General features: G+C 43.7%; 2 protein-coding genes and 4 non-coding genes across 9 annotated transcripts; all 6 read right to left on the bottom strand.

Annotated features, from left to right (window-relative positions):
* Nucleotides 1–119: 119 nt before the first annotated feature.
* On the bottom strand, nucleotides 120–16,113 carry prom1b (prominin 1 b). Of its 3 annotated transcripts, XM_086119833.1 has the most exons (27): nucleotides 15,560–16,112; nucleotides 11,988–12,049; nucleotides 11,853–11,879; nucleotides 11,555–11,760; nucleotides 10,249–10,369; nucleotides 10,103–10,166; nucleotides 9,944–10,033; nucleotides 9,721–9,744; nucleotides 9,318–9,535; nucleotides 9,167–9,241; nucleotides 8,581–8,644; nucleotides 7,836–7,995; nucleotides 7,600–7,752; nucleotides 6,859–6,982; nucleotides 6,157–6,260; nucleotides 5,974–6,058; nucleotides 5,746–5,892; nucleotides 5,163–5,234; nucleotides 4,842–4,934; nucleotides 4,721–4,738; nucleotides 4,527–4,580; nucleotides 3,982–4,062; nucleotides 3,738–3,806; nucleotides 3,560–3,649; nucleotides 2,144–2,259; nucleotides 1,224–1,328; nucleotides 120–693 (listed from the first exon to the last, which is right to left on the bottom strand). In XM_086119833.1, the coding sequence occupies exons 1-26, from the start codon at nucleotides 15,840–15,842 to the stop codon at nucleotides 1,256–1,258; spliced, it is 2,673 nt and encodes an 890-aa protein (XP_085975959.1). In that variant the 5' UTR covers nucleotides 15,843–16,112; the 3' UTR covers nucleotides 120–693; nucleotides 1,224–1,255. The 3 variants fall into 3 exon arrangements, with proteins under 3 accessions (XP_085975959.1, XP_085975960.1, XP_085975961.1); XM_086119834.1 differs by lacking the exons at nucleotides 4,721–4,738; nucleotides 9,721–9,744 and having other exon boundaries at nucleotides 15,560–16,113; XM_086119835.1 differs by lacking the exons at nucleotides 120–693; nucleotides 1,224–1,328; nucleotides 4,721–4,738; nucleotides 9,721–9,744 and having other exon boundaries at nucleotides 2,140–2,259.
* On the bottom strand, nucleotides 2,522–2,592 carry trnag-gcc (transfer RNA glycine (anticodon GCC)). The gene has a single exon. It is a non-coding gene; the product is annotated as a tRNA-Gly (tRNA).
* trnag-gcc (transfer RNA glycine (anticodon GCC)) lies at nucleotides 3,111–3,181 on the bottom strand. The gene has a single exon. It is a non-coding gene; the product is annotated as a tRNA-Gly (tRNA).
* Nucleotides 3,438–3,508, bottom strand: trnag-gcc (transfer RNA glycine (anticodon GCC)). Its single transcript has one exon. It is a non-coding gene; the product is annotated as a tRNA-Gly (tRNA).
* Nucleotides 5,054–5,124, bottom strand: trnag-gcc (transfer RNA glycine (anticodon GCC)). Its single transcript has one exon. It is a non-coding gene; the product is annotated as a tRNA-Gly (tRNA).
* Nucleotides 16,114–17,353: 1,240 nt separating the features above from the next.
* Nucleotides 17,354–25,567, bottom strand: tapt1b (transmembrane anterior posterior transformation 1b). 2 transcript variants are annotated; one of them, XM_086120805.1, is made up of 14 exons: nucleotides 25,381–25,567; nucleotides 24,906–25,036; nucleotides 24,219–24,337; nucleotides 23,671–23,833; nucleotides 23,448–23,583; nucleotides 22,798–22,895; nucleotides 22,510–22,579; nucleotides 22,322–22,402; nucleotides 21,439–21,548; nucleotides 21,292–21,351; nucleotides 20,783–20,851; nucleotides 20,629–20,705; nucleotides 20,365–20,540; nucleotides 17,354–20,150 (listed from the first exon to the last, which is right to left on the bottom strand). In XM_086120805.1, the coding sequence occupies exons 1-14, from the start codon at nucleotides 25,550–25,552 to the stop codon at nucleotides 19,885–19,887; spliced, it is 1,728 nt and encodes a 575-aa protein (XP_085976931.1). In that variant the 5' UTR covers nucleotides 25,553–25,567; the 3' UTR covers nucleotides 17,354–19,884. The 2 variants fall into 2 exon arrangements, with proteins under 2 accessions (XP_085976931.1, XP_085976930.1); XM_086120804.1 differs by having other exon boundaries at nucleotides 21,292–21,548.
* Nucleotides 25,568–25,599: the final 32 nt, after the last annotated feature.

Below are 25,599 nucleotides of genomic sequence, written 5' to 3'. Positions count from 1 at the left end.
GTATTGAATTGTCAAATTACCCCCTTTAAAAATAAATAAATAAATATAATATTAGTGATCTTTTGAAGTGATTAGGTAACTTTCATCCATACCTACGATGCATTACACCGACTCATTAATTAAGAAGAAACCAACAATTTAATATTCCTCAAACCTCTCTCGTAACCCCTCGAGCGCAAACCATGCTAGTAGCTACGCTCTCACAGGAAGGACAAGGCTAGTTCTACAAAAAAAAAAAAAAACTAAACATATGTTAGAAAAAGAAACATAAACAAATATATATATATATATATACACACAGTATATATATCTGTATAAATATATAAATGTACACATTGTGTCCATGTGACTGACAGTAAGGATACAGACGGAATTCGCTATGTGAGAAAGACAGGTGAGTTAAAACACGCTCGGGTAGCTTTGAAAAAGTTCATGACAATTGGCTGGAAAGTTCAGAGTTCCTGTTTGTTAATCTTAGTTCCTCACCCCCACCCCGTTGATTTTGGGATCATCCAAAGATTTGTAGAGGAAATCCAGAATTGGGTTATCTTGGGAAAATGAAGGGCGACGTCGAGAATCACCAACAGTCAATAAAATGGCTTTGTTGTTTGCCTTCCCTTTTTTTCTTGAGTCAGGATGACATAAAACGAGCACTTACGAGAACCGGCGCTTCAGTTCCAGTTTTCTTGTCCACTGTTAAAAAAAAAAAAAAATTAATGAAATTAATACATCAACCTTGTTCGCGTCTTTGTTGAGTCATACTTAAAGCGTTTCAGAAGGGCAAAGAGCATAATTGTTGAAGTCATTATTATCATACTGTTACCAAATCAATCAAAAAAACTAAGCTTGCCTATTTTTTTTCTGTTTTCTGAAGAAATTCAAAGATGACTTTGGCAAATATATGATCAGGCTACATGATTAGAGTCACGTCCAAGTCATACAATTTGTATTGTTGTATTTTGCTTTCTCATAATATTAGACGTCAAGATGGCCGATCCAAGGATTGTGCACAAAATGGCGGCGCAGGGCGACAGAAGTGCTGTTGGCGTCCCCCACCAAAGTTGAGTGTCCTCTGCACATGGCTTCTTGTCACATCTGAGATGAAAGCGATGGACGCTTGATCAAGAGGATAAGACTGGGATCCTGATGACTGGCGGCTGGTGGCCGCTCCGAGCGATATGTTCAAAGGCCCAAATGGTACTGTAAGAAGATTGACCTTTTACCTCATCATGTGGGAGACAACCTCCATTTTGAATCAGCAGTCGGCGCAGATCGGGGGAGCCGAGGCTCGAGGGAATCGGAACAGGGTGTCGCTATAGGGGGAGCTACTGCACAGGCAAACACGTACGCAAGCACACACACACACACACACACACACACACACACACACACACACACACACACACACACACACACACACACACACAAGGGAACTTGAGCCAATGAGAACTTGAGTGGGCTAGCTCCGAAATATTATTTTTTTAAATTAAGTTTGTGTTTGCAATAGTGGGAGCGCACTGAATGTATTATAGCAAAGAACATGACTTCCCCTTTGTAACATGTTTTCCATTGATGGGAAGAATGAGGCGTCGACTTTCAGGGGGGTTTATTTGTATTGTAACAAAAATTGGGGTCACGGCGGCTATTAGGGGGACTCGATCAGGAAATACAGTAATAAAAAAATATGAACAATAATAATAATACATAAAAATATACCTTCACCACGTGCATGCGATCGATGGCACGGCGCAGTTTCCGAAGGTATCGGTCATTATGTTTACCGTTGTTACCCATAATGCAAAAGAAGAGCCCGGTGGCAAAATGTCCAGAGTGAAGAAGATCATCGGAAAGCATCAAGAGAAGGATTCATCCAAAAGAGGAGATGACTTTTAAGAATGAAGATGATAGTGATGATGATGATGATGAAGGTAAAGATCCAAAGTCAAAGCGAGGACGAAACGTGACAACGAAAGAAGGGTCAAAGGGCAACAAGCCAAGGGTAAAGAGAGCTGGGGGGAAATCATGAGTGTGAAAAATGACACAAATTAACGGTGATTAAAAATGGGAAGAAGAGGAAATAAACTGATCAATACGATCTCTTGATTGTGTATAATGTATACTGAATTGTGTTGTGTGAACTCACTCTTCGAAGACGTCCTCCGTGTCCATCCTTCGGTAGTATTTGGCCAGTTTGATGGAGATGATGATACTGGGGAGCAGGAGGATGCTGCACAGTCCCAGTCCAAACCAGAACGTGTTCTAGAAAAAACAAAAAATGAGCCCTTCTTATTCACCGTGTAAAAAAACGCTTGCATTGGCCCGGCAATCCGCAATGCTCCTCCAGCTTGACTTGACAGTGGGCATTTCTCGATGTGCGTGTGCAACCAGATGTTAGGCATGCTACACTTGGCTACTATTGGATTTGGTGACGGAGCGTTGACGTTACTTTCTCGCAAAACTTCAAAGAATAAACATCTGGAGTTCAGGCTAACAGTTTGAGGACCCAATTGGAAAAGAAAGTTGCATTGGCCGGGAATCGAACCCGGGCCTCCCGCGTGGCAGGCGAGAATTCTACCACTGAACCACCAATGCTTAGATGCTCTTGCTCCTTAGGACCGGACATACCAGATTGAGAAGATCTCATTTAAAGCGGGTCACATACTACTGGGTCTGGTGAAGCAGAATTGGCATAACATTTACATGAGACATAGTATATTTTAAGTGGACAAAAAGGACAGCAAAACATCTTGGGGGAGTCTGATGGATTTCACATTTTTGAGGACTTAAATGAAATGCATTGGCTAGGAATCAAAACCAGGTCTCCCGCGTGGCAGGCAAGAATTCTACCACTGAACCACCAATGCTGAAAAGTTCACTCACGGTGTTGCGAATTTCCACATTAAATAAACTTAAAGTTGCCAGTCCGGGAGGTTAAGTGTGGGTCGCAAGCTGCAGACGGACACTATTGGGTTCGGCTAAGCAGTATCGACATCAGATTTACAGACAAACATTGGATATTTTAAATGAATAAAAAGGACAGCAAAACATCTGGGGGGTAGGGGAAGACTGATGGTTTCCGCATGTTTGAGGACCCAATTGGAAAAGTAAGTTGCATTGGCCGGGAATCGAACCCGGGCCTCCCGCGTGGCAGGCGAGAATTCTACCACTGAACCACCAATGCTCAGGAGCTTTTGCACGGTGTTCAGAATATACAATTTAAATAGATGTAAGTTGCTGCGGCCTCGGGGGGGTTAAATGTGGGTTGCAAGCTGCAGACTGATAATTTTGGGTTTGGTTAAGCGGAATTGACATCACATTTATCTAAAAACATACCGGTAGTATATTTCAAATGAATAAAAAGGACATCAAAACATCTGGATGGGGGTGGGGGGTACTGATGGTTTCCACATGTTTGAGGACTTAAACGAAAAGCAAGTTGCATTGGCCGGGAATCGAACCCGGGCCTCCCGCGTGGCAGGCGAGAATTCTACCACTGAACCACCAATGCTTGAGAAACAAGAGTACAGTCTCTTTACATACAGGAACAAATCTGCCTTACCACTGAGTCGGCAATGAAGCTGCACGCAACGATCTCCATGCTGTCCACAATGTTGCTGATGGGTTTACACTGAGCCACTTCCGCAGTCAGCTGCAGCCACCAAACACATGATAGTCCTGAATATTATTGCATTATTGTACATCTGACACGATTTTGTAGAAGCGGAGACAACACTCACAGAGTTGTGAACCCAGTCTGTGTACTGTTTGAAGTATCCCACCAAGCTTTGGACATAGTTTCTGGTTTCCTGGAGACACACGACAAACGCGAACTATATACTGTGTGTTTATATGTTTTGTTTCTTTAAAGAAGAGTGATTTTTGTTTGTTTGTTTCCTTAAAGAACAACATTCATCCCCTCCCAAAAAGCCTTAAAAACACACTGCCGATTATGGGTTTTTTTTGGGGGGGGGGGGGTGGTACCTGTTTCACCACATGTGAGGCGTTGTTACTGATGAGGTACTCTGAGGCATCAATGGCGCTCAGGATGTTGGTCACCTTCACCTAAACAACATTTAAAAGCGTAAAAAGCAATTTAAAAATGCAGTCCAAAAAAGGCAATAGACCGTAAAATAGCTTACACGCTAAAAACTATTCAAAAGAGATAAATGAACACTGTATAGATAATAATTGTAATACAAATGATGAAATGTATGCCAAAGTACAATTTCAATAATCATGGGAATCAAACATGAATGCAAAAAAATAGTCACACGAAAATATAAACTTAAACATGTAGCAATGTAACATGAACCTAAGTAAATTATGACATAGGCGACATGAGAAGAAAACCTAAAGTATTGCAAAAAAATATGTAAAAATCAACAAAAAATGAAAAAATTGTGTAAAATATGTACATATATTTATGTGGAAAAAATATGAAAACATGAAAAATTAATTTAGAGTGGTCAAGACAACAGTAAAAAAAAAAAAATCTGATTTTTTTTTTTTTTTTTGCAGTGTCTCACCGGCAGGTCTTTGGAGGTTTTCTGCAGCTGCTTTATGCTTTGACTCAAGGTGCTCTGCACAATGACACAAAAACCCTTGTTATGCTCATGTAAAGTGTACTTGTTGAATTTTCATGAACAAGTCCGGGGCACACCGCCACGTCACCACAGCACAACGACAGTAAAAACACAACAACCACTGTCACCGCGCTTACCCTGGCTCGGACATATTTCTGTCACAGTGAATAAAAGGAGAGAAAAATGTGAGTGGAGTTGCTTGCGTAGAGCAATAATAAAATGCGTGTGGTGCACGTGTGGATGTTGCATGGAATGTACCATGGCTTGTTCCATGGGGATCACCACTTCTCGGTGGATCTGTCGGACGCTGCTGGCGTGACCTTTTAGCGCGTTCTCCAGAGCGCCACGTGGCTGCAAACACACACACACACACACACAGAAATAAAGATACAGTAGAGGAAAGTAAAACGTGGGAGTCGAGGTAACGCTTGCCAGATGTTTGGAGGAAGTGAGCAAAAGAAAATGTAAGTTGCATTGGCCGGGAATCGAACCCGGGCCTCCCGCGTGGCAGGCGAGAATTCTACCACTGAACCACCAATGCTTAACATTTGGAAGCATTCGGGGGTCTTATCAACTTACAAGCTGGTCAGCCTGCCCCTCCAGATCAGCGGCGAAGGTCAGAAGGTCCACAAGGGTGGTTCCCTTATTCACCTTGAAAACATAAACAACATGTCAAGTTTGTACCTTTACGTCAGCGGTCTTTGTGTTATATTTTCGATTTCTGACTAGGAATAGGGGGGAACCTCTCAAGTCAATGTTGTCCATCTATTTGCTCATCTAGTCTGACGAAATGACTGGCTGGCTGGCTGACTTATTTCACTGATTAATAAATCAACTGACTCGTTAGGTAAATAACCAATTCCCTCCCTGAGTGACGAACTCTCAACCAAACAGACCACCTGGTTGACCGGCGAATTAGCTAAAAAGGAACATGGCTGCCCTCTGTTGGCGATGGTGCCTCATTACAGCTTGAAATTATGTTCTCTTGAATCACAATTTCAATCCCAAAACAAGAAAACAATCATTCAGCCCTATTAATCACTGAGCTATGTTTTGGTCTAACCGGCTAAGTCACTGACTCACTAAGGACGAATCGACATGTGACCGCCAATCTAGCAGTCAATCACTAACGCCACTGTCCCCAGTATTAATGTCAAGCCACCTCAGCCAGGTAGGCTTCGTAGTCGATGATTCCGATGCCCGCGTTGGCAAAGTTGATGAGGTTGTCTCTTCCCTCCTGTTCCAGCAGCGTGACGTCTTGCATGTCCACCTGCACGTTCTCAAGCACTTTGGCCAGGTCTTTGTTGTACTAATGACACACACGCATAGCACACAATTAATATGATCCGACACTTATCACGAGCGAGTCGCATTTCGGCCGGACACTTGCCACTGTCCTGTTGAGGAAGGAGTTGATGTTGAACATGGTTTCCAGCTGAAGAGCGTGATACAGCCCGTTGTTGTCGTAGCACTCTCTACATAAATACCAAAACGACAACAACAAAAGACAGCATCGGTTAGCCCATGAAAAATGTCAACGGCATGCTACGGTAAATGATCACGGTTCCTTTACCTGTACATGCTCCCCAACGTTAAGTCAATGTTTGGGTTCTGAAAGAGCATTCCAGGAAGGAAGTTCTTCTTGGCCGGATGGACCAGGAAAGGTGTATCTATGATCTGAGGGCACATACAGGTATAATCACAGTGAAACCATTTATTTTAGCGTCCCGCGAACCCTTGCTACGCGCGGGAGAAAACCGGGTTGGCCTCTGCAGAGAGAAAATCCGCGTTTAAGTGACGCCTATTGAAAATTAGGGATTTTTTTTTTTAGGCCATCTTTGGGGGGAAACATGTCAGAATGGCTGTCATTTTAACGCAGGGTGCAACAGAATGGAAGAGACACAATCACATAGAAGAGTAATGACCAACAGGGGAAAACAAAATAGGAGTCTGTCGAGTTGCCTTTTACAAGCGCCCCTGTTTTCGCAGATGAACACCATAAATGTTGACTCCCCTCAGGGTACACATCGGCCAAGGCACAAATGTAGCGGCTCCACACTGCAAAATTAGAACCTGACGAAGCCTTTTGAAATCAAGGAAACTAGAATGGCTCAGTTGCCTTGATTCAAATGACGCTGATGACAGACTGACTGACGATCAGTCAGTTGTCAGAATCATCCTTAAAAAAAACAAAAAAACCCGAATGTACATTAGGTTCCGATGAACGAATGAATGTCAACGTGCTCAAGCAGTAAACAGCATTTAAGGCCCATACTTGGAACAGCTGCCGGCTGGCCAGCGGCTCGCACAGAATTTTCTCCACGTTGCCCGCGACGACGAACAGCGTAGTAACGATGGCCATCAGCACCCAGGCGAAGATAAAGGAGAAACCCACACCGCTGTCATACACCCAAAGATACAAGACAAGACATCATAATTCATGCATGGCCTCAGATTTTAGAGGGGAGGACGAAAACATGTACATGCAAATCACAAGTCAGTCGTGGTTCGCATCTGAGTGTGAGGCTGTCGGGATGAGAATTAGCAACTTTAAATCTGAGACCATGGTCGCCAGTCAGAAAAGTTACGGGGTCTCGACAGCCTGGAGCAATCTCGTTTTAACGTCATGTAAAAGGCCTTGTCTGAGTATTTTCAGAGTGATAAGAGCAGTAGACCAACCATTGTGAAATATATCTTCCTGGTTGGCCGCTAAGCAATCACAATATGGGCAAATGTGCGCCAGAGCGCCGTTGTCCCTTCGCCATGCGCCTCGGTGAACACCAAAAAAAAAAAAAAAAGCACAGTGCAGTGTGAAAAGGCCATCAATTTTTCACTCGGTCTCAGCGCGAAGACACGTTTTCGGAGTGTAAACAGATCATGTGTGGAGTCAGTTCAGTGATGCAAACCACCGAGATCCATTTGTTAAAAAAACAGTGTGGAGGACTGTAAATCCGACTCCAGTCATGTAATTCAAATACCGGACCTGCAATGTCTATTTATTTTTTGGGGTACATACGCCATCAGCAGGTTCCCGCCCGTGTTGGACAAACAGCCGCGGCTGGTTGGCGTGGCTTGCTTGTCATAGCCGCACGTGCCGCACAGCAGGCCCAATATGTTGAAGGACAGGATGAGCACCACCATGCACAGCACCGCCACGCAGCCGATCCACCTGCAGAAAAGGTTTGAATTCACCAGGGGGGGTGTCAAACTATTCTTTCTTAATATTATTTTATATTCATGTTAAAATCAAACCTGTAGAAGTCGATTTGGTCAATCTGTGCGTAGTAGGACTCAATGTTCTTTTGCCCTTGGTTGAGGAAGATGGTGAAGTTGGCCAGCGACGCCTCCACTGGAAACATTTTGGCGAAGCCGTTGATCTCAGAGCCGATTTTATCCAGCATCCCTTTCACTCCTGAACACATAAAAACGCCATATCACACACACACACGCGATTCATACGCCAAACAGCAACAATGATCGCTTGATTCAAGAAGAAGTTTAAGAAGGAGCACTCACGAGGTAACGCTGCAGTTTAGTTGTCCACAAGAAAGGAAATGAAGATAGGAGACGACAACAGGGTGTAAAACAATGTGATAATTATGAATAGTAGTACAGTACAGCGAACCCCAACGAAATTTTATGGGTGCCGAATTTTGAGTTGTGCAGCATCAGCGTAGTACCACTTTCTACCACAACATGTACAGCAGTACTGAGCTGCACTGGATGCAACGAGACAGAAGCAAGGAAGAAGAAAGGAGTCGACAAAGCTGTGAGTAATGTTGGATGTTAATTCTGTATATTTTCCTGCTCCGTGTGTATTAAAGTAGCAGTTATTAAATGTGCGTCAAGTGTGTGTGTGTTTGCTCCAACTTTTTTGGAAAAATGTTTTTACATGGTCTCTCCTTATGAATAATTTTCACCGATTGTCAGATTTGAAACGCATCCCCGGTAACAATCTGGGGTTCACCGTACGCACAGACAGGAGCAGTTTGTATACCTCCTATAATGTTTTTGGTTTGCTCTTTGACCAGCCTCGGCGTGTCATTGAAGGACGTGTAGCCCTAAATGCAGAGGGAAGAGGGAAAAAAAAGGCGGGGTTAGAAACTAAAAATGAGGAATAAACCTGCTCTTGGACGACTAAATTATCTTTAAGATCAGTTCGACTCAAAGTCCGACTCAAAATGTCCAATTTAAAAATCATCGTTTGGATCACAGATGAGAGCAAGTCGAAAACACGGCAAGTTACATTATTACTCCTGTTTACGAAAAAGAAAAAAAAACGTACATTTGATTAATTGAAAACTTGAAATTGTCATCTATTTATGCATGAACCCATATACAGTATGTAGTTTCCCATCTAAAACGTACAGCGATCTTTGATGCTTAGGAAAAACGCGCTTCATATAATGGACGGACGTTAGGCTCATTGACAACCAGAACGTGAGCGGTGGGTCGGCGACGTTCAAATCATGATAGCAGTTTGAAAACGGCAAACTCCCTTTTTAATTCTCGTATCTATCTTTCAAAGATAAACTGCTTTTGATGTCGCGTTACGAATTTTCTTGTGCCTGTTAACAGCGGACCTTCTGTATAATGTTACTGAGGTCTGTCTTCAGGACCGTGTGGACATTCTCCAAAGCAAAGTCGACATCCGCGAGCTGCAAAAGAAGACAATAAAAGAGTTTATCCATCGAGCTCGCCTTCATTTATTTTGAATCGTGGCTCCGGGGTCACCTTTGAGAAGTCGGCGTTGACACCCAGCTGGAAAAGCGTGGCGCGGATGGCATTGCAGCTCGGCGACACGGCGCCGTTGGTGCAGGCCGGGTCCGACAAGGTGTTGGACAGTGACGCTCTCTCTGTGGACAGACTGTCCTTGAGCGCGTCTGTGCCTTCTTGGAGGATTTGTAGCGACGAGCTGATGCTCTCCAGCGCCTCCTTTGTCTCACGCATGGCTGCAAGCCAACATGTTTTGCTCAGAAATACATCTCGAGCCCCAAAATTAAGAAGAAATAGACATTTTTTAAAAACCACAAGGAGCATAAATATGACATGAAGACTAAACACAGAACAACCACGCAAGAACCGGTCCACTGACACGTCTAGTCACAAACACAAATCCAGGATATTTTCTCGTTACCTTTGATTGCATTCTCAACTTTAACTTTAGAAGAAAAGAACATGTGAGATGAAAAAAAACAGAGGACAATCGTTTTTTTAACACAATGTGCTCATTTATGCGACGTAGGTCATACTGTATACCCCTTTTTCAGGTACAGGCTTGAGCTAAAAAATTAAGCAGGGGTTCTCAAACGTCATCTTTCAGATGAAACCAACATTTCAAAGAAGGCTAACGGGCGTACCTCCTGCCATGCGCAAGGCCGTGTCCAGGGACGGAACCACTTCCTTCTCCAGCTGACTGTGAATCCTCCCGCCCAGTAAAGGTCCAATATCTATCAAGATAAGACACTGAAGGCAACGTTTGCGACGGAATCCATGAAATGTACAGTACACCCACTTACTGTCGAGTTCGGACAGGACTTTATTTTTGACTGTCGTGTACTGGGCGGTCATGTATTCGATTTGCTGCAAGAAAGTGGCCCCAAAAAAAAAAAAAGTGAATTTGAGGCTTTGAATGAGTGAATAAGTGAGGGGGAAAAGTGCTTACCGCGGGCGTGTTGTTGGCGAACGTCTTCAAGTCTCTGATGTTGGTGTTAATGAACCGCCGAGTGCTCTTAATGTGCGAGCTCAGGTTGTGGTTTGCTGCGTAGGCCACAAGTACCCCCAGACTAACACATACAGTACACAGAACATTTAATTCGCATTTGAATGAAAATACCAAAAAAAAAAAAGACAAAAAGAACCGGGAGTTCAAGGGAAGCAATGGCTCCAACACAGGTTGTTGTTTTTTTAAATCATGTTATCTAAAATAAATGTAAGAAGAATTTGAACTGCAACAGGTGATGGGGCAGTTATAATTGAGCCCCATGAAATCTCCCTCGCAACAAGCATCGAAACAGCCATGATGGTGGCCCAGTAATTCTGTCGAGCAACCGATGGCAGGAAGTTCGACTTGCGGCCTACAAATTCTGCTTAAGCTCCCAAAGCTCTTGTAAGAGAGCCCAGTGAGAATTCTACTCGGCAACAACAAGTCTTTGAGTAGTTCCGACTGCGCCAAATGAACTCAACCTAGCAACAAGTAAAGGCAGTTATAATTTAGCCCAATGAGTTCTCACGACCAGCAAATGGTTGGACGGTTATGACTGAGCCCTCAAAATTCTGCCAAGCGACAAGTGGCTGGCCATTCATAATCATGCCATATGATCTCCAGTGGTTATAATCAAGCCTTATGAATTCTGTCTTGTAACATTCGAGTGGGAAGTTGACATCAAGTCAACAAATTCATTCTAGCAGCTATAATCGAAACTTACGAGATACGCCTTTCAACAGGTGGCGGGGCAATTAAGATTGAGTCCTTCATTGATTCTGCCAAACGGGTAGTTATAATTGCAGCCTATGAAGTCTGATTAGCAGCAAGTAATGGGGCAGTTATTAATTGAGCCCCATTATTCCTACAAGGTAACACAAAGCTAGCACTGGTAAATGACTCCTTGCCTAGCAAAACCTGGAAGAGCAGTGAGAATCAAGCCTTATGGATTCGACCGAACAATAAGTAAAGAGGCAGATATAATCGAGCCCAGTCAAATCTGCCAAGCAAGTAGTGGTGGCGCAGTTACAATCGAACTCTAACAAGCAACAAGCAGTTATAAAACAGCCTGATGAATTCTGCCTAGCAACATGTAGCGGGGCAGTTGGAATTGCGCCCAATGAATTCTGCCTAGCGACAAGCTAAGCCAAGCCAATGACGAGGAAAAATATCCACCCCCCCCAAAAAAATTGTATGTGTATATATTTTTTTTGTATCTGTGGTTTGTTGCTAGGTTAGCAAGATGAAATAGTTTTGGGGTCCTCACATGATGGTGATGGTGGTGGCGATGAGCGTGGTGGTGAAGAAGCCTCGTCGGCAATCGGCGTTTTTCCTTTGTCTCTGGTGCATCTCTCCGCCGCAATTCTCGCAGCAACGACAAACACAGAAGCACATGCCCAACACGGGGACCAGGACCACGAACAAAACGCCGACGGTCGCGCACACCAGGAACCCCAGTTCATAGTAGGCCCCCTGTCCAGTGGGCGAAGATACAACACCTGTCAGTCACCCTTGTCAATCAATCCTGTTGATTATACTGAAGTTGAACGTTGTCAGGGGCATACCTCAAGCAGGAGGACGACGTTGTCTGGCTGCATCAAGTGTATGATAAGGAGACGTCGGGGAAAAAATGGTAATATCAATCGTTAAAATTGTGACTTGATGTTTCAAAGTTGTAAAAAATGAACCAGAGCACAAACCTTTCTCCATTCTTCAAATTTGAGTCCTCCCATATTTTGCTGAATGACTTTAACAATCAGATCTGAAAAAAGAAAAATATATATTTGGGTGATTTTTGAATTGGGGTCACACTTGAATTCTGCCCAGCAAAATGTGAAATTGTCATACTTGACAACAATTATTGCCAAGTGAAAAAAAAATGCAAGTTCAATCATCTGCCAACCATTTTTAATTTCAGCTGTGAAGTTTTCTTTACTAATAGTCTATATGCAGTAAAAATTTAATGGAAGCAGGAAGAGTTCTTCAGCTCGCCAAATGAAGAAAACCACGATAACTTGGACGGATTGATGAATGTTAGACAATCAATGGGAGAAATTTTTTTTCCAAAAGGGAACAACAGTGTGATTCCACTCCAGCTGTCAACTTGTTTATGTAGGTCAGCAAGTGTTAAGCTTACCTGTGCCGTGACTCAACCCCTGCCCCCTCCACTGTTAGTCAGCGGGCAAACACCCACACACACTTCCATACACTCACCGGTCACTTCATTAAGAACACTTTGACATCCACGCAAAAATTGGGCCTTGACAATGATAAGGATCCTCATCCTACACATATCGTCTTCCATTCCCTCCCCTGATGCTACGTTGAATCCGGAGCAGCATCACCAGGAACAGATTTGTTCCTGAAGCTGTGGACTCTTTTTTTTTTTCAATTCTCTTCCCTTGAGAGTCAAGTCTTTTCCAGGTTTTTGGCAAGTAAGTCGCCAACTCCTAAAAAATGGCATCCTGTTTTGAAAGATATGGTGTCAATAGGAGAAAGTGATAGTTGGGCCAAGTAAGAAGATTTTGGTGAATCTGGTGAGGACATGTGATGGGCGAGGGCGGGGGATGGGTCATGTCCCATCGGCACCACCTGTTTTTTTTTCCACAGCTTCTTAGTTAGCATTAGCTGCAGAGGGCAGCTAAGCTTAGACAGCTTAGTTCAGTGACCCAGTAGGAAGGGAGGATACTGCAAACGAAAGGAGCGACGTGAAGGCGAGGGGGATAAACAAGTGTCGCAATTTCACAGAAGAAGAATTCAACAAAAGTTCAAACTTGAAATTCTGTTCAATAATTCAGAAAAAAAAAATCCTTCACAGGTCCGTCTGCCTTCCTTGCTCCTGCCAAAGTATGTCATTTAAAACAAAAGGTTGCAAACCACTGCCCACTGCGCCACACACGTCTCCAGCCGATTCCAGTCATGGAGTCCAACAGACAAAACAAAAATAGCTCATTTTCTGTACGGCAAGTGTTTGTGTCTTCAATTTTGTAAAAACTGTAAAAACTAACGATAAATATAGAAAAAAATGTGCTGTTTTCGTCTTTGCCATTAATTTCATACATGAGCTTTGGCGTTGACAAAGTATTTTAAATCTATTTATTTCAGTATTATGGTTAGGCCATCCTGAAAGTCAAACAGTCATTTTGGAATTATAGTTGATTTTATTATTATTATTATTTATTATTATTATTATTCAGGGCAGAAAGTTCGTGGCCCTGGCAGCATATGGTCCCGCTGGATTAAAGTTTTACGTGGTGATGCAGGTGACTTAGGAAAGCCTCCCATAATCGCTGATCTGTTAATTGATTAGCCAGCTTCGCTGGTCGAACCAAAAATGGCAGCGATTTAAAGGCTTCCAATCCTATTTCACTGCGACAACACACCAACGTGACCACTCATGTACACAGTGACTGATAACAGGAGACAGCTTTGAACGTGGCGTGACTAAAACTTCATCTACGAGGATTCCACCCGGTGACCCGTTGTTGACTTCACGCCGTTCATGAGTCTTGAACCGTTACTCGCAATAATCCGGTCATAACATTCATTTATGGGATTAACATCACAACAGCAGGAACTCACTCAGCAGCCTTCCCCCAGTCAGCACGAAATTGGGTGGACATGTCTATCATAACAAGACCCACGAAAAAGTCTCATGCCAAAAATTTAAGCAGGTAGTCAGACATTTTGGCGCACAAAACAGTCTCAAGGACCTATGCCCGAAGCTGACCAGCACATAAGACATTTTAACTGACCAGCAAGCAAGGCATTTTGGTTTGAAATAGTCTGAAGTAGCTGGATGTTATGAATAGAGTGGCCCCCAACATCAAGTGTGACACAAAATTTGGTGGAAATGTCTCTCATAAATGGATGCACAGACAAAACCAAACAAAAAAGCCTTAAAGATCCATGGGCTGAATTGAACTGGAAGTCGGCCATTTTGGTCTGTAGCATTATCATAAAAAAATAGAACCCCCCCAACACTAGTTTCAAAAACCATCAAGAAGTCTGACATTTTATTTTTCGAAGGCAGCTTTTATAGGACAAATTCCATGAAAAGGGAGCCTTGAGAATTTTGTCATTCGCTGCTCGCAGACATAATTCCTATGGTTTCCACTGTACCGCTCTACAAAAAAAAGATAGTAAAGCACATGACTTTGTAATGATTAGGAAGACAAATACTAGTTCTTTAATCATTCCTGAACAGAAAACTGAGTATTAGTGGTTGAATGCTGTGCCGCATTTATTTCCGAGCTTGTTGAGAATCGAAAGAGAACACATTAAAGCACTCAAGGATGCTGGACGGTCTCTTTATCAAGACAGGTGGCCGACTGCATTCATGAAGCATCACATATGCGCGAGCGAAAGGTATATGAACAGTAACATATGGTATTCTCAATCTGACAACTGCACTCATGAACATATTTTAACCTGATGTTCCAATAAAATGGACCTAACGACCAGAATGTCATCCACATTATCTACAGTGTGTAAATAGCATCGGTGTGTAAATAGCGAATGCTCATCGACGGCACACATTTGGACTTTGTTGTTTAGCTAGCGGCACATGCCACCTGGACTGTGTGTGTGAGGGCGTCCATCTTAACCAGCTACACCAGAGATTCAAAAATGATCTCTTGTATGGAGAAGGGTTGAAAAGGTGGCTAATTATAGCGAGAAAATAATTATCTAATTTGGAAACACGGTCTTTGTAAACGAGCTCCACTCTGTTCAGGTCTATGTTTGTATAAGCGGTACACATCCGCAGAAACACGTTTTGAAATACGAAATCTGCAAAAAACAACAAAATCTACAAAAAAAACAAAAACAAAATTGTTCTGACAAATCAACTTGAATGAATCGCCCAGTCCTAGATGCACCTAATCAATTGACACAAGAGTGTATGAACTGTACTTGTAGAAAATTTGATTTAGGATTTTTGTATGTCACGATCTAACAACCACTTGGATATTCTTGGAATGTGCGAAATATTTCTAAAGTTATTTTCACTAAGATGAACATTTTGAATTTGCAATCGAAATAATGGGGGGAAATTTTGGTTGAATATGGCAAATTCACTTTGTTTTCGGTGGAAAATGTGGAATTTGGGGAAAATCTACATTGAAATTTTGAAAACCTGAATTTTCGGAGGCAATTTGAGGGCATGGCAATTGGGAATGATTTGAATTGGTGAAGAAATGTGGAAGTCGCTAAATACCGGAAAAAAATAATAAAGGATTTTATGAGTCCGAATAACTTCTAATAATCTGACCTTTAGGGAAGGAGTTAGGTTGGACAATGTAGAGAAAAGCGTGGACCATGTGGAAGAGTATCCCGATGGTCCCGGGCTCGTAGTACGCGTGGGTGTCGTACACCGCCGCCGGGACGAAGCCAAAATCCAGCGGCTCCACCGGCGGGGGCGAGCGCTGCTGGTGGGGGTCCGCTCTCGGGTCACCCTGCCTCGCCTGCTGATACTGGCCGCTCGCGGCCGTGGCGGTGGCGGTGGCGGCCTCCCACCACCAGAGCAGCAGGACGAGCCACCGTGTCCAGAACATGGCTGCGGAAGCGGGAAAAAAGACAAATTCCAGGAGGGTGGGGGGTGAAAGACAAAAATTTCATCCGGGGGGGGTTCGACACCTGTCCAGTCCAAACTCCGGAAGACCTCACACCTGAGCAACGCACAACCACACAATCAAGCAGTAATTTTCTCTACACTCTCGTTATCTCCAGTCGGCTCCGTCCGGACTTTCTACGCGCATTTTTCCCGGGGGTCCTTCGCTCCTTCGACGCGTTGGAGTGAAAAGAGGACATGTAGACAGTCGCCTGTCACTCATCCGCCCGCCCGCTGAGCTCTAAATCCTGTTTGACACCGGCCAGAGGACGTCCTCAAAATAACGCACACAATAATGGCTGCGTAAAATTAAAAATAAAACGGAAATGAAATGAACATGTGTTAAATATATTGAGACTTACTTTAAAATCCTGTTATGGAATAATTTGATGAGCACAAGGTAGAGAAACCGATCGAATGTTTGGGGAAAGTTCTTACATTTCTTGACGGTCCCTTGAGTTACACGGTTTTAAACCATTGTCTTTTTATAATTCGGACACAATGTAAAGTACACTCGACCCAATTTAATTCAGATTCAATGCAGGAGCAGTATTAAATAAAAATAATAATGATTATATTGAAATTGTGTACATAACGTGTTTAAGATATGAGAATTTACCATTTGCGAATAATTCTGTTTGTGTAAATAATGACTGTGAATACAGCAAATGAAAACTAAATATTTGTTCTGTATGTCATATGAAAGTATATAGAAAACCTACAATATACATTAAATATATCAAGAAAATAAACCGTAAAAACTGCCATATTTGTCTACATAAGATTTAAAATGCACATATACAGTATATACATTTGAACAATTAAATAAGATAAGATAAGATAATATATCCTTTATTTGTCCCACACTGGGGAAATTTACAGCCTCCAGCAGCAAGAATGTGGGTAGAAAGAAGAAAGAAGAAAAAAACAAACATCAATCAAATCAGTAATAGACACACAAGAAGCAAATAAAATATGATTACGTTTTTAAATACCGGTACATTAACTATTTTTGAAATTAAGCACTGAAAACATGTAAAGACAATGAACAATTTAGTAGAGGGGCACCATGGTGTCCAGGGTTGGCGATGGCCCCCCATTGTCACTCGGTGGCCCCTGGTCAGCCCCATATTTTTTTTATTTGAAAATTTTGATAGCTGTGATTTTTCGGCCATTTTCCCATGCACGCCGTATACTTACCCTGACATGAGTTATTTATAATCATAAATTGTTTGTTCATGTTTTAAAACAACTAACTTATTGCACTGCATCAAAGTGAGAGTGGTTTCAAACCATTTGTTAGTCCACGCCACAATTATTAAAAGCAGCTGTCAGTTCAATGCGGCGTAGTTGTACACCACTTCAAAATACAACCACAATACTAAACACATGATTAGATGACTAGTCCAGCTGGGTGAGGTCACTAAATGTATTAAAACGCAACACAAGAAAGCATTACAAAACAAAAACTTTTATTCCTCTTCTGTGAAGATGACGTCTTGCACGCACACACTCACTGAGCAAGAAGCGAATCAAGAAGCTATCAGTAACATTGTTTGTTCAGTTAAACAATCAAAGAGGCAGCAAGTAAAAGATGAGATGGCTGTACTTAGATACAGCTGAAGTCTACACACCCACCATCTAATGCCAGCTTTTTGTGATATACAGTGGACCCAGGAAGATAAGGATGGAGGATGGGATAAATAACTAAGAATGTTTTTCATTAAAAATGGGGTTTACCCAGCCCCCCAAAATACAAAAATATTGAAAAAAATCTGTGAATGCCAAACCACGAATATGCGGGAGTCTACTTAATTTAAAAAAAAATCATATCAAAAATGTTCACATCCTTAATGTGCCTGATCATCAGGGCAAGGCAATTGGAAAAAAATATTTTAAGGGGGAAAAAAAACTAGAACAGCTGCGATTTATTTGGGGTTAATCAGAGGCATTTTAAATGGGCGGGGGAAAGCACGTGCTTATTTGCATTCAACATGAGTTTGATTGTGACACATCCACAGTTGTAAGAGGGTGTGCACACTTGTGCCACCACATTACCTCAGCTGTTTGTTTTTACTTCATCGCTCAATTTTTTTTTTCCAGTTCTTGTAAAAGTTGATAAAACTTTTCAAATGGTCTCTTCTTCTGGATCAGAAAAAACTTGTCATTTGAACAGGGGTGTGTGTACTTTTTCTCACCACTGTATATAACATGAGACAAGCATTAGGGAAGTGGAGTTGTTTGCCGTTTTGAAATTCAAATTCAGATGGAACCTAAACGGAATTTAACTCCCAATGATAGCAGCCTTTAAATATGTTCTCATGCTATTACAAATAATTCGGTACAAAAACAATGTGATGGTGACCTCCCGCCGATCTGGGTCAGCGGGGTGGTGTCAAAAGACATTTACAACCCAAAATTTATTACATTTTTTACAGATTTCATATATTTTATGTAGAATGATTTAAAAATGTTCTTGTTTCAGTCCTTTTACCTGCAAAAAGTTGTTCTTGACGGATTGTATGGAGATTATTTGGAAAGTAAATGAGCTAAAACGGATGCTCGTGCACATGACGAGAAGAAAAGGAGAGCAAATTTGGTCATTTAATCATTTAACAACATGATCTGAGGGCAGTCTCATTAAAACTCCCATACCCGCTATGTCAAAAGATTTTAAAAAAATCTTCTGGACTGAAAGCAGGGGTGGGCAACCTTTGGTCCGCGGACCTCAACGGGACCATTAGAAAAAGCCCCACAGATGCTCATCAAATATATAACATTTGATCGCACCATATTTTGGCCCTGCGAGCGCTTTAAAAAATGTCGCCTGATCGGAAAAAACGTCTCCCCCCGCCAGGTGTAAAAGGTGTTCAGCTATACTTGTATTGGTTTTCATTAGCCTTTTTCACACATAGAAATGCCCCCAAAACTGCCACATCAGAGTCATCGGCGTTGACGCAGCAAAACTACAGGGCGGAAGAAGTGAGTGACAGGTGTTGAAGGAAAAGTATAATGTAAAAGTGACCTTTTTTTCCACCACATGCACAAATGTGCTAAATTAATTTGCTGTAATTTGGCAGCTTGGTAATGAAATTTGTCTTCTACCAGTTCGCTTTTTTATTTACACCATTGACTCGTAGTAACCCTCGCTTTGTCCTTCATCACCATGCGAACGAAAGTCATAATCTGTGTTGGTTCTATAGTCCAGAGGTGCCTGGTGAACAGTGCTCATTTGCTGAGACAAAACCAGCCCCCTCAAAATCATGTTGTTTCTAACTGTGCTGTAATTCTTCCTGTGTCTCTCCTTTTTAACGATACTCTAATTTAACAATGATAATAATAAATGCTATTTTTGAGCGCTTTTTGAGGAGGACAAGAAAGATGATGAAGCACATGGGACACAGGGTGGAGCCCTGGGGCACACCTGTAGATACTGGGGAGAGGTCAGATGATGATTCGTGATAGGGCTCAGTCACTATCCTCTCCAAATGATTATTCTACCCTAGCAAACAAGATAACTACCCTGAAGGCAGAACAATTGCCGGCTTTTCCAGACCGCGTGAAACGGCTGAATGACTCAGTAACAAGTTTTTTTTTTTTAAATGGCAACAGACTTCTCGCTTGTTACGACAAGTCTGCCACTTCAGATAAAAACCTCAAATTAATTCACTATTAAAAAGAAGTACAAAAAAACCCCCTCTCAAATTAATTACTTCTTAAAAGAATGGCCAACTGTGGTTTGTGCTTTTAAAAAAAACACACCGTGCAGTTGTACCCATGACAGCAACAGTTTCACATCGCCGGTTTCCGTGACTGCTGTCTCCACGCTGTCTTAAGCAGGTCGCGCAGCAACCGGCAGAGGGTCCAGTGAGCCCCGGTGAACTTGTTGCCACGGACCGGCATGTAGTAACAGCTTCAAGCCTCGGCTGGTTAGTGTCTGTAATAAATTAATAAATACTGATCGGTCGCCACCGCCGTTGTGGCGTTCAGTCGATGCGGTTGCCGCAGATGGTGAAGCGGTCGATCTCCAGCAAGTCTTTCTTGGGGGTCCGGCGCGCCAGCATCTCCTCGTCCATGCCCGTGTCCGTGTTGATGATCTTGATGACGTCGTCCTCCTCGTCGGGGGTGGTGAGGAATGTGTCAGAGTCGCTCTTGGCGAGCGTGGCGCCGGGGAGTATGGTGTTCTCTGCCACGTAGGCCGGTTGCGGGCTGACTGACGCCAAGGGTATTCCGGCTTTGTCCGTCGTCGGTTCTGTGGGGGGAAATGTGGGGTTTAGTAACAGTGGCTTTCCTAGGAATCACTCCCTGTCCACTATGTATCCCTATCCTATCCGGGATTGGGTCATGAGGGTAGATTCAGCTCTCCCGGGAAAAACCTGAGGTGTTCATAGGCCACAAGAGAGACATAGCGTCTCCAGCGTGTTAGGATCCTAGTTTTTGTGCTAACTAAATGTCGTTGATGCTACCTTGCTGCGTCGCGGCAGTGTGAGGTGGCTTGGCGCGGTGAGCCCGGGAGTTGATGCGGCTGGACACGGCCGAGGGCGGCGGGTCAAAGAGTTTCTCCTCCATATTTGCGTCCTTGACGAAGGCGCACGACGTGCCCAGCAGGACGATGCTGTTGAGGACCTTCAGAGTGATCAGCCTGCTCACAAACAAATGACACCGTGGGGGGTGAGTACTTCGGGGGGTGGGGGGGGGGGGGGGGAGTGAGCACGAAGGCCGACATTTACCCAAAATAGAACAGCAGCACACACATCAAGGAGAGCGATCCCTGGATCTTCACTGAGCTGCTCACCACGCGGATCAGCTGGGTAAAGAAGTGGATCAATATAACTTTGCACTACACATGACAAGAAATAAAGGTTTCTGTATCAGGCAACTGACCAGCAGTGCTAGAGGAAGAGGAATGAAGCCCATTCTCCTGGAGACAGAATCGCTGTAGTCTGTATACGCCTGCACGCACGCACAAGCACAATATTATCAACCCACAGCCATCATCTGTATATTTCTTTACTTGCGTATCTACAATCCACAACAGGAGGTATGCCATCACCAAAAAAGCTGCCAAACAGATCATGTGAGTCGCTTGCTGTGGCGACCCCCGGCAAGAGGAAATGTGCTTCTTCTTTCGTGAAAATCTTGCAATGAGTATTTTTTTTTTAATCCAGCTATACCAATAACCCGGTAACCCATATATTGGTAGCTATAATTCATCAGTACTGTGTGGGTAGAATTTGTATATGTTGTTAGCTCAAAATCTTGAATCAACATGTCTACCTATTGTTCATATGACAATAAACACAACATTGTATTTTCAATTTAGTTGATTTAAAACGTATACACGCACGCACAAACGCCCCACCCCACATACACAAAATATTGCGACATCTCACGTTTTTCTGTCGACTGCTGACCAGGTCGAAGGCGAGACTGGCTCGGTACTCTCCGTACACCTGTGACGTGAAAAAAAGACAACAAATTATCGGACGTGTCGCAACATCCTGCCTCGGCGGGCTTCCTCTGCTGTGCACGGCGCTCACGTCAGCGCTGATGTCGTTGAATTTGGTGATGAAGGCGTGCTTGACCACGTCCACCGCTATCTCGGAGGCGATCACCATGCCCACGTCGGGAAACAGCACCCACAGGTGTTCTGAGAGAACAACAACAGGGTGTCTGACATTCAATCTTTTACATATCGGAGGATTTTTTTTTCTTTTAATACATAACATACTGCAAAGATTAGGAGGATATTAGAAGACGTTATCTTCTTTGTGCAATAACTATGTAAAGTATTGTATTGTGGCGGCCCGGTAGTCCAGTGGTTAGCACGTCGGCTTCACAGTGCAGAGGTACCGGGTTCGATTCCAGCTCCGGCCTCCCTGTGTGGAGTTTGCATGTTCTCCCCGGGCCTGCGTGGGTTTTCTCCGGGTGCTCCGGTTTCCTCCCACATTCCAAAAACATGCATGGCAGGCTGATTGGATGCTCTAAATTGTCCCTAGGTGTGAGTGTGGGCGTGGATGGTTGTTCGTCTCTGTGTGCCCTGCGATTGGCTGGCAACTGATTCAGGGTGTCCCCCGCCTACTGCCCGGAGACGGCTGGGATAGGCTCCAGCACCCCCCGCGACCCTAGTGAGGATCAAGCGGTTCGGGAAATGGATGGATGGATGTATTGTCCCCTGGTGGATAACCAGTGTGCGACACACACGCGAACACAAAAACTTATGCAGAAAAAAAAGGGTCTTGTCCAACACGTGATTGATGAAGAAGTGTGTCCCAAAATGGTGTGTTCCTGTCATGTTTTGAGGATAATAGACAGGACCAAATAACTATGAAACTTCTTGACACTTTGACCGACTTCGTAGCATTCGATGGTACGTGTGAAGGGTCCCTTTTTCTGGTATACGTCTTTGTGTAATATGGTTACCGGGATTCCAGGAGAACTGCTCCATGTTCCTTAAACAGACGATGAGCAGGAGGATATAGTTTGTGAACCTTTCTTTTATGTCTGCGGGCGACAAACAAAACAAAGAGACAAAAGGAAGCCTGCATTAACCTACAAAGTGCCTCTTCAATTTTACATTTTGGCTTCATTGTGTGCGTGGACCCACTTACCGCTGTTTGACATCTGGAAAAGGTTGTTCTTCTCAAACTTCTTGAACACGCTTCCTTTGATTTCCACAAACTGCATGGAGACAAAAACAAATTTTAAAAATGGATGGAACCTTGACTTTGCACTTACTGGCCACAACATTTGTTATGCCTTCGCAATTAATCGCCGGCTGCGTCGTTCACTTGAGAAAATGGAAACAGCTCTCCCCAAAGAGGCAGTTCATTTATTCCCCTTCAGAAACAAAAATTAGACAGGAAAAGTTTGAAAAAAAGATGGCCGGTACCACTCACATTATTGGACATCATGATGGTGAGGAGCGACTTGTTGTGGGAGTTGAAGGCGACGTTGAGCGTGGTGGCCTGGACCATGATGAGGATGGCGTGGAGAACTGATATCAGGCAGGTTGAAGAAATCAAACGGTACACTCGAGATGTGCCCATCCAATTACGGGATTCGGAATTCAAGACTAGTCATGTGATTTTTTTATTTCTGAAAAAGAGAGACTCTTGTTTTTTTTTGTTTTTGTTTTTTTTTAAACAGCCGATGTCACGCTGTAAAACATATATTTGCAGATGCAAATAACAAAAAGACGATGAGTACATTGCTGATCTAGACTGTCTTGTCAATTTATTATGCTGCTGTGCAAAGCAACTGGCGGCCAGGAATATGAGATGCGACCTGTATAGAGGTGCTGGCCATCCATTTAAGTAGAGGGTAAACAAGGAACTATGTTGAAGTGAAATGGAGTGGCTTCATTTAGTAAAGCCTTGTCCAGCAGATTAAAAAAAAAAAAAAAAGTGTCATGACTTTGGGCTTAACATTCATGCGAATAGAGAAAAATAAATATGATGGGGAAACTGCACTGTCTTTGATTGAGGACGTGTTTCTAATATTCCGTCCGGGAGAGATGACAGTCGGGAAGACGAATAGCAAAGGATACAGACGTAGAGCACAGCCATGAGGAAGTGGGGGATGACGCCTATGTGCGCCCGCTTCTTCTCTTTGGGCTCCGTGGCCGTCCAGTACAGCGCGTCCAGGATGTCCTGGCCGAATGACGAGAAGAGGCGGTCGGCCACCTGTCAAAAAAAAACAGAGGGAGAAGGAGATGACGAGAAGGCTAGCCGCCACCATAATGACGATCCTCGTCATCCTCCTGCGAATACCTCCAGCATGTTGTAGATGATGTAAAGCTTGATGACGGATTGGCCGCGGATGAGGTGGTACATCATGGCGTAGTCTACGTAGCTCATCATGGAATAACACAAGACCATGATGAAGCCTTTCAGGACATCGCACACCTGGGCTGGCTGCAGGAGGCGCCCGCCACTACAGGAACAAGACCAAGTTATCTACTGCCCTCTATGGGCAATTCATAATAATGCGCTCCACAGTTCTGCAAATGTAGGAACACGTAAAAGACCCGGGATTTTAAACTAAATCCAAAATAAATATGTGAAGATCACTGCTAAAACGTTGGACAAACTATATTGCCCACCGTCGTGGTTAAACTGCTTCATCGTTTCAGTTTTCTGAATGGAGGGATGTGTAGGCAGAAGAGAAGAGGATTTTCATCATGTCTCATTTTATGTATTCGGCAAATGTTTTAATCGTTCAAATTTGGCAGTGTTGTAACAGCACTAAAATTGACAAGATTTATTCTCACTTTTACAGGGAACTTTAGGAACCGGGGCGGGAGGTTTTTGTTTCTTACCCAAGACCACAGCATGGCAGTGTGAGAAGCTGCAGGAGGGCCAGCAGCACTCTGAGGGGCAACAGAGTGAAGACGTAGAGGAAGGCATCCAGGCAGAGGAAGAAGCCAAATGTCATCAACTGAACAAAAGAGACAAAGTGGGCAATCATGAGCCCGCGTCACATTAACAACTGTATTTGGCAGTTAAATTATTCAACACAATCAGCCCTTTGCGTACTGGCCTAAATAACCTGCTGGCACAAACTGACGTGACATCACAGATGGCAGCTGGCAGGCAGAAATCCTTTATGTCCAAATATGGTCAATTATTTGTCAGTGGTAGATATTTTTACGTGCTGAGAGTTGTAAAATGTTGAAAATAGCTGCAGAGCAAACCTATTCATGGTCTTGTACGCTCAACTGTCTGAGAAGTTTTGAAAACCTCGCCCGTTCGCTCACTCTGTGGGAGCCGTGCAGTATAATTGTCACCTCAAGATTGAAAGTCTGGATGTTTTTTTTTTAGTCAATAAGTGAAAATACTTAAGTTTGATCAATTTGACCGGAAGGCTGTTTTGTTAAAAATGCACAGTGCTTTCCGTTGCACAATGGAATGGTCAGCCACCAATTTAAGCTTGTGCATGATAGGATCCCGTCTATCAGACGGGTTAAAACTCAGCTCATTGTTTTATTTACTACACAAATCATCACCTTTTCCAGCTCCTTGGGGATGCGGAGGCAGGTGTAGACCTTCTCCCTGCGCTCGGTGTACTTGGCCTCGTTGTGCTCCAGGAAGTAGCCCCTGGTGAGCTCGGTGGTTACAAACCTGACCAAGGACAGATCTGCACAGACACAACATGCACCATGGAGTCAATTCCAGGAAAATAGTTGTACATTGCACAAAAAGCTGGTGCTGACAAACAATGAACAGTACAGTGTCAATGTGCCGTGTTGAATACAGTCAGGTCGCACAATATTGTCACTACTGTATAAGCAACGGGGCGCTCGAATGCCGTTAAAAGAATTAGGTCCACGTCTCCAAAAGACGTTGCCATGCAGTACAGTCAGATTCCCCCCGGATCGCCACCTCATCAACCGCGACAACAACAAACCCTGCGGCTGCTTGCTATCGCTGTCAAACTGAGGGGCTATCCCGAGTGGCCCCTGGGCGGACGAGCTTTCCCACCTGACAGGTTGCGTTTCTTGCCCTTTCCACTGCCATTCTTGTCGCTGAACCGCAGGCTATCCGTGCCACCATCCTTCCACTTGCTGCTGTATGTCCTCGACGTCCTGCCGCCGCTCTCCCTGTCCTCTTTCTCGGGATCGTCCGCAAGACTCGTCGACAGCGAGTCCGCCATCTTTTCAGCGACACAGCGCGCTGCCTGGGAGACTGACGTGCTACGTC

Source organism: Hippocampus guttulatus, chromosome 9 (genome assembly GCF_054856545.1).
Source record: "Hippocampus guttulatus isolate MCC_2025c chromosome 9, RoL_Hgut_1.0, whole genome shotgun sequence".
NCBI classification, from domain to species: Eukaryota; Metazoa; Chordata; class Actinopteri; order Syngnathiformes; family Syngnathidae; genus Hippocampus; species Hippocampus guttulatus.
The sequence above is the reverse complement of the archived record's forward strand: the minus strand, read 5'-3'. Positions and strand labels throughout refer to the sequence as shown.

Excerpts from the sequence above, each read along its gene's own strand:
- tapt1b (XM_086120804.1), bottom strand. The coding sequence starts at position 25,552 with ATGGCGGACTCGCTGTCGACGAGTCTTGCGGACGATCCCGAGAAAGAG. Across the intron at positions 20,706-20,782 it reads CTCTTCCTCTAGCACTGCTG|CTGATCCGCGTGGTGAGCAG; the intron begins GTCAGTTGCCTG and ends TTCTTTACCCAG. Across the intron at positions 20,541-20,628 it reads GTGCTGCTGTTCTATTTTGG|GCTGATCACTCTGAAGGTCC; the intron begins GTAAATGTCGGC and ends GTTTGTGAGCAG.
- prom1b (XM_086119833.1), bottom strand. The coding sequence starts at position 15,842 with ATGTTCTGGACACGGTGGCTCGTCCTGCTGCTCTGGTGGTGGGAGGCC. Across the intron at positions 9,242-9,317 it reads TCAACGCCGACTTCTCAAAG|CTCGCGGATGTCGACTTTGC; the intron begins GTGACCCCGGAG and ends CTTCTTTTGCAG. Across the intron at positions 4,063-4,526 it reads AAACCTCCAAAGACCTGCCG|GTGAAGGTGACCAACATCCT; the intron begins GTGAGACACTGC and ends AATGTTGTTTAG.